General features: G+C 46.7%; 1 protein-coding gene across 2 annotated transcripts; it reads right to left on the minus strand.

The window, feature by feature from the left end:
- On the minus strand, window positions 1-6,226 carry LOC124028190 (von Hippel-Lindau disease tumor suppressor-like). 2 transcript variants are annotated; one of them, XM_046340305.1, is made up of 3 exons: window positions 6,018-6,226; window positions 5,653-5,793; window positions 1-503 (listed from the first exon to the last, which is right to left on the minus strand). In XM_046340305.1, exons 1-3 carry the CDS (start codon window positions 6,208-6,210, stop codon window positions 340-342), a joined length of 498 nt encoding a protein of 165 aa, XP_046196261.1. In that variant the 5' UTR covers window positions 6,211-6,226; the 3' UTR covers window positions 1-339. The 2 variants fall into 2 exon arrangements, with proteins under 2 accessions (XP_046196261.1, XP_046196262.1); XM_046340306.1 differs by having other exon boundaries at window positions 28-503; window positions 6,036-6,226.
- Window positions 6,227-7,774: the final 1,548 nt, after the last annotated feature.

Here is a 7,774-nt window from a genome sequence, read left to right on the forward strand (position 1 = left end):
ATTTATTCAATAAACATTGAAAAAAAAATCTTTATTTAAAAAAAATATATATATTTGTCCCACACAATAATATGTACTCTTTATAATAATAAGTATTCTTAATTCGCGACCCCATTGCAGTTCCCCGAACCTGACTGAAGTCCACTGTTCTAGAGCCACTAACGAGTTCAGAGCAAGGGAGGGGGGTGGGGGGGGGCTACATTTGGTCAACAGAAAGTCCATTATTCAGTAGCCTGTTATGCATAAAGCTTCTCAGAGTATGAGAGCTGATCTAGGATCAGGTCATCCCCCCCCCTCCATGTAATCTGATTCATTGTGATCTAAATGATACAACTGATCCTAGGTCAACATTCTGAGACGGTTGATGAGTCCCAGCTCCTTCAGTAAGTCAGGCTGTTGTCTGAGGTCTGTCTTCAGTGACTCGGGGATGTCCAGTCTGCCGTAGTCCTCCTCTTCTACCAGATTACGGATTAGCATCAGACAACACTCCTGCAGAGAGTACACTGGAACACAGAGAGAAACAATGATGTCTGTGAAACCTATCAACAGTCCTGCAGAGAGTACACTGGAACACAGAGAGAAACAATGATGTCTGTGAAACCTATCAACAGTCCTGTAGAGAGTACACTGGAACACAGAGAGAAACAATGATGTCTGTGAAACCTATCAACAGTCCTGTAGAGAGTACACTGGAACACAGAGAGAAACAATGATGTCTGTGAAACCTATCAACAGTCCTGTAGAGAGTCACTGGAACACAGAGAGAAACAATGATGTCTGTGAAACCTATCAACAGTCCTGTAGAGAGTACACTGGAACACAGAGAGAAACAATGATGTCTGTGAAACCTATCAACAGTCCTGTAGACCAAGAGGTTTCCATTAGAGTACACTGGAACACAGAGAGAAACAATGATGTCTGTGAAACCTATCAACAGTCCTGTAGAGAGTACACTAGAACACAGAGAGAAACAATGATGTCTGTGAAACCAGATCAATGATGTCAGTCCTGTAGAGAGTACACTGGAACACAGAGAGAAACAATGATGTCTGTGAAACCTATCAACAGTCCTGCAGAGAGTACACTGGAACACAGAGAGAAACAATGATGTCTGTGAAACCTATCAACAGTCCTGTAGAAGTACACTGGAACACAGAGAGAAACAATGATGTCTTTGAAACTTCACTTCCTGGTCAGAGCTGGTCCAGATCTGGAATACTCCCTGGACATTGTTGAAAAAATGGTCAACACTCCTGGATTCAAACTCCTGGACAGAGCTGGTCCCAGATCTGTCAACACTCCTGGTCAGAGCTGGTCCCAGGTCTGATTGTGCTTTTTGTCTACTCAATCGCCAAGCCAAATGATTTGTTACGACAATTCCATCAGGAGTCCAGATCAGAAAAAGTTACCAGCAACTGGAACACTATAAAGACCAGGGACCCAGGCTAAACAATGATGTCTGTAAAGAAACCCAGGCTACTCACCAGAGACCCAGGCTACTACACCAGGGACCCAGGCTAAAGGAAGGCTACTATAAAGACCAGGGACAATGACTATAATGGGACTATAAAAGACCAGGGACCCAGGCTGCTATAAAGACCAGGGACCCAGGCTACTATAAAGACCAGGGATACTATAAAGACCAGGGATAAAGACCCCAGGCTACTATAAAGACCAGGGACCCATACAAAAAGACCAGGGACCCAGGCTACTATAAAGACCAGGGACCAGGCTACTATAAAGACCAGGGACCCAACTATAAAGACCAGGGACAGGCTACTATAAAGACCAGGGACCCAGGCTACTATAAAGACCAGGGACCCAGGCTACTATAAAGACCAGGGACCCAGGCTACTATAAAGACCAGGGACCCAGGCTACTATAAAGAAACCCAGGCTACTATAAAGACCAGGGACCCAGGCTACTATGACCAGGGACCCAGGCTACTATAAAGACCAGGGACCCAGGCTACTATAAAGACCAGGGACCCAGGCTACTATAAAGACCAGGGACCCAGGCTACTATAAAGACCAGGGACCCAGGCTACTGACCAGGCTGGTTAAAGACCAGGGACCCAGGCTACTATAAAGACCAGGGACCCAGGCTACTATAAAGGGACCAGGCTACTATAAAGACCCCAGGCTGCTATAAAGACAGGGACCCAATGCCAGTTAAAGACTAGGGACCCAGGCTAAAGACCAGGGACCCAGGCTGCTATAAAGACTACTATAAAGACCAGGGACCCAGGCTACTATAAAGACCAGGGACCCAGGCTTCCATAAAGACCAGGGACCCAGGCTGAGCTATAAAGACCAGGGACCCAATGAGTTCAGGGACCCAGGCTACCAGGGACCCAGGCTAAGACCAGGGACCCAGGCTAAATGACCAGGGACCCAGGCTACTATAAAGACCAGGGACCCAGGCTACTAGTTCAGAGACCAGGGACCCAGGCTACTATAAAGATGCCCAGGCTACTATAAAGACCAGGGACCCAGGCTAGTTAAAGACCAGGGACCCAGGCTTATAAAGACCAGGGACCCAGGCTACTATAAAGACCAGGGACCCAGGCTACTATAAAGACCAGGGACCCAGGCTACTATAAAGACCAGGGACCCAGGGACCCAGGCTACTATAAAGACCAGGGACCCAGGCTACTATAAAGACCAGGGACCCAGGCTACTATAAAGACCAGGGACCCAGGCTATAAAGACCAGGGACTACTATAAAGACAGGGCTACTATAAAGACCAGGGACCCAGGCTACTATAAAGACCAGGGACCCAGGCTACTATAAAGACCAGGGACCCAGGCTAAAAGACCAGGGACCCAGGCTACTATAAATAAACCCAGGCTACTAAAAGACCAGGGACCCAGGCTACTATAAAAACCAGGGACCCAGGCTACTATAAAGACCAGGGACCCAGGCTACAATAATACCAGGGACCCAGGCTTATAATAATAACCCAGGCTACTATAAAGACCAGGGACCCCATATAAAGACAGTTCCCAGGCTACTATAAAGACCAGGGACCCAGGCTACTCTAAAGACTAGGGACCCAGGTTCAGAGACCAGGGACCCAGGCTACTATAAAGACCAGGGACCCAGGCTACATAAAGACCATTATTCAGGGACCCAGGCTAGCCTGTTAGACCAGGGACCCAGGCTTCTATAAAGACCAGGGACCCAGGCTGATAAAGACCAGGGACCCAGGCTACTATAAAGACCAGGGACCCAGGCTACTATAAAGACCAGGGACCCAGGCTACTATAAAGACCAGGGACCCAGGCTACTATAAAGACCAGGGACCCAGGCTACTATAAAGACCAGGGACCCAGGCTTGATAAAGACCAGGGACCCAGGCTACTTAAAGACCAGGGACCCAGGCTGTTAAAGACCAGGGACCCAGGCTCTACTATAAAGACCAGGGACCCAGGCTCTATAAAGACCAGGGACCCAGGCTCTTAAAGACCAGGGACCCAGGCTACTATAAAGACCAGGGACCCAGGCTACTATAAAGACCAGGGACCCAGGCTACATAAAGACCAGGAAGGCACAGAAAGACCAGGGACCCAGGCTGATAAAGACCAGGGACCCAGGCTACTATAAAGACAGGGACCCAGGCTAGATAAAGACCAGGGACCCAGGCTACTATAAAGACCAGGGACCCATGGCTACTATAAAGACCAGGGACCCAGGCTGCTATAAAGACCAGGGACCCAGGCTACTATAAAGACCAGGGACCCAGGCTACTATAAAGACCAGGGACCCAGGCTACTATAAAGACTCCCAGGCTATAAAGACCAGGGACCCAGGCTACCCAGGCTCCTATAAAGACCAGGGACCCACTGGAACCCAGGCTACTATAAAGACCAGGGACCCAGGCTTATAAAACCAGGGACGTGTTTTACTATAAAGACCAGGACCCAGGCTCATAAAGACCAGGGACCCAGGCTACTATAAAGACTCAGGGACCCAGGCTGGTCCCAGACCTGGCTACTATAAAGACCCCCAGGCTCAGAAAGACCAGGTCCCAGGCTACTATAAAGACCAGGGACTCCTGGCTACTATAAAGACCAGGGACCCAGGCTCTATAAAGACCAGGGACCCAGGCTCTATAAAGACCAGGGACCCAGGCTGTAAAGACCAGGGACCCAGGCTACTATAAAGACCAGGGACCCAGGCTGTATAAAGACCAGGGACCCAGGCTACTATAAAGACCAGGGACCCAGGCTACTATAAAGACCAGGGACCCAGGCTACTATAAAGACCAGGGACCCAGGCTACTATAAAGACCAGGTCCCAGGCTCTATAAAGACCAGGGACCCAGGCTCTATAAAGCTGGTCCCAGATCTATAAAGACCATTCCTGGACAGACCAGTTGGTCCCAGGTCTGACCAGGGACCCAGGTCTACTCCATAAAGACCAGGGACCAAGGCTACTATAAAGACAATTCCATCAGGAGTTGGACCAGGGACCCAGGCTACTATAAAGACCAGGGACCCAGGCTACTATAAAGACCAGGGACCCAGGCTACTATAAAGACCAGGGACCCGGGCTACTATAAAGACCAGGGACCCAGGCTACTATAAAGACCAGGGACCCGGGCTACTATAAAGACCAGGGACCCGGGCTACTATAAAGACCAGGGACCCGGGCTACTATAAAGACCAGGGACCCAGGCTACTATAAAGACCAGGGACCCAGGCTACTATAAAGACCAGGGACCCAGGCTACTATAAAGACCAGGGACCCAGGCTACTATAAAGACCAGGGACCCAGGCTACTATAAAGACCAGGGACCCAGGCTACTATAAAGACCAGGGACCCAGGCTACTATAAAGACCAGGGACCCAGGCTACTATAAAGACCAGGGACCCAGGCTACTATAAAGACCAGGGACCCAGGCTACTATAAAGACCAGGGACCCAGGCTACTATAAAGACCAGGGACCCAGGCTACTATAAAGACCAGGGACCCAGGCTACTATAAAGACCAGGGACCTAGGCTGCTACAAACAATACTGGAACACAGAAAGAAACAATCAAAATAACTTTTTGAAACAAGTAATGCATGTGTGGGTGGTGACAGGAACAACAACTTGAGGGGAAGTCTCAATAGTCTAGGTTTTCATCTCCTTGTCTGTTGCCTAGGCCTACCATTTATTTATTTTTAAACAGCCTATTTAATTTTTTTATTTTTTATTTTACCTTTATTTTACTAGGCAAGTCAGTTAAGAACAAATTCTTATTTTCAATGACGGCCTAGGGACACTGTGTTATTGACTTGTTAATTGTTTACTCCATGTGTAACTCTGTGTTGTCTGTTCACACTGCTATGCTTTATTTTGGCCAGGTCGCAGTTGCAAATGAGAACTTGTTCTCAACTAGCCTACCTGGTTAAATAAAGGTGAAATAAAAAATATAAAAAATAAACTGCCTGTTCAGGGGCAGAACGACAGACTTGTACCTTATCAGCTCGGGGATTTGAACCTAGTACCCTGGGACAGGGAACATGTCAATGCTATTATTGGTTTGACTCCTTTATATCGAGGTAGGTGACAACGAGGAAAGGAAACGACAGCACTAGGAAGTGTAGTGTACAACAGGTGTCTGTCAACGGGGTTGATGGGAAGCAACATAGAGAGGGACACACCTGGGGTAGCTATGACAACATTCAGAAACCTGGGGTCACCGTCCTCTTCATATTCGGTGGCAGCTGTTGGCATATAAACATCTTGCCGATTAGCTAAAAGTTTCGCCCCATTTCGAGCGGCTCTGAAAACCCATGGATGCGCTGCGGAGAGTGGGAATGAGATGGAGGGAAATTACATGTCACGAACAACAGCTTTCGGCTACAAATCATTCAATTCAACATTTGGGAAAGGCTCATAGCCGAGTAATGTTTTGTTGGGGTTTAACTGTCCTCTTGGTTCAACCCATAGCTAAATTACATTACATGTTAAACGTAATACAGATCAAGTATTTGAGTAACACAAAAGACATGAGGGAGGGACTCACTCAGAAAAGTATTCATACTTAATAACCCGTTCGTTCGTATATCGCCATAAGAAACTGGATGTCCGGAATAATCCAACCACCATGCCCGGGCGCTTTGTTTCGACTGATTAATAAAATTAACGTGGGTTTTGACATCAGCATTTAGAGACCGGAGAGCTTTATTTTCCACGCTCACTACTTCCTGCTCCTCCATGACGATAATGCCACGACGATGTCATTCCCTAAACCAATCATAAGAGGTCGCTGTTGTTCAGCGCTCTGACGAGTCAGACATGAAACGTCATTCTCGGAACAACCGATGCCAATTGTCCAATAGAGTCCAATATAGTCTTATAGAGTCCAGTATAGTCTAATAGAGTCAGTAGAGTCCAATATAGTCTAATAGAGTCCAGTATAGTCCAGTATAGTCCAATAGAGTCCAGTATAGTCCAGTATAGTCCAGTATAGTCCAATAGAGTCCAGTATAGTCCAGTATAGTCCAATAGAGTCCAGTAGAGTCCAGTAGTCCAGTCTAATAGAGTCAGTAGAGTCCAATATAAGTCCAGTAGAGTCCAGTAGAGTCTAAAATAATCCAGTAGAATCCAATAGAGTCCTCTGCAAGATCCAATAGAGTCCAGTATGCAGTAGAGTTAATGATGTCTAATAGACTCAAAGAGTAATGTAATTTTATAGACTCAATGGAGTCTAAAATAATCTTATAGTGTCAATAGAGTCCTCTTAAAGATCTCTGAGGGAGTCCTGTGTTGTGTGTGGATGTGCTTTAGTCAGTAGAGGTCTCAATAAGTCCTCTTAAAGATCTCTGGTGTGTTTATCCTGTGTTATGCAGTAGTTAATAATGTGTTTAGTCCAGTAGACCCAATAGACTGTGTGTATAGTCCAATAGAGTCCTCTTAAAGATCTCTGAGGAGTCCTGTGTTATGCAGTAGTTAATGATGTGTTACCAACATTACCCTGGTGTGTTTGTGTGTGTGTGTGTGTGTGTCCTGTGTGTGTGTGTGTTTATCCTGTTACCACCCATGTGTGTGTGTTTGTGTGTGTGTGTGTGTGTGTGTGTGTGTGTGTGTGTGTTTATCCTGTTACCACTGTGTGTGTGTGTGGCTGTGCTTTAATCACTACTAATGGTCTCTGACAAGCTACGTTAAAACCATACACTGGTGTGTTTATCCTGTTACCACCCATACACTGGTGTGTTTATCCTGTTACCACCCATACACTGGTGTGTTTATCCTGTTACCACTGGTGTGTTTATCCTGTTACCACCCATACACTGGTGTGTTTATCCTGTTACCACTGGTGTGTTTATCCTGTTACCACCCATACCCTGGTGTGTTTATCCAGTTACCACCCATACACTGGTGTGTTTATCCTGTTACCACCCATACACTGGTGTGTTTATCCTGTTAACCCACACTGGTGTGTTTATCCTGTTACCACTGGTGTGTTTATCCAGTTACCACTGGTGTGTTTATCCTGTTACCACTGGTGTGTTTATCCTGTTACCACTGGTGTGTTTATCCTGTTACCACCCATACCCTGGTGTGTTTATCCAGTTACCACCCATACCCTGGTGTGTTTATCCAGTTACCACCCATACCCTGGTGTGTTTATCCTGTTACCACCCATACACTGGTGTGGTTATCCTGTTACCACTGGTGTGTTTATCCTGTTAACACTGGTGTGTTTATCCTGTTACCACTGGTGTGTTTATCCAGTTACCACTGGTGTGTTTATCCTGTTACCACTGGTGTGTTTATCCT

Source organism: Oncorhynchus gorbuscha, unplaced genomic scaffold (genome assembly GCF_021184085.1).
Source record: "Oncorhynchus gorbuscha isolate QuinsamMale2020 ecotype Even-year unplaced genomic scaffold, OgorEven_v1.0 Un_scaffold_3825, whole genome shotgun sequence".
Lineage (NCBI taxonomy): Eukaryota > Metazoa > Chordata > Actinopteri > Salmoniformes > Salmonidae > Oncorhynchus > Oncorhynchus gorbuscha.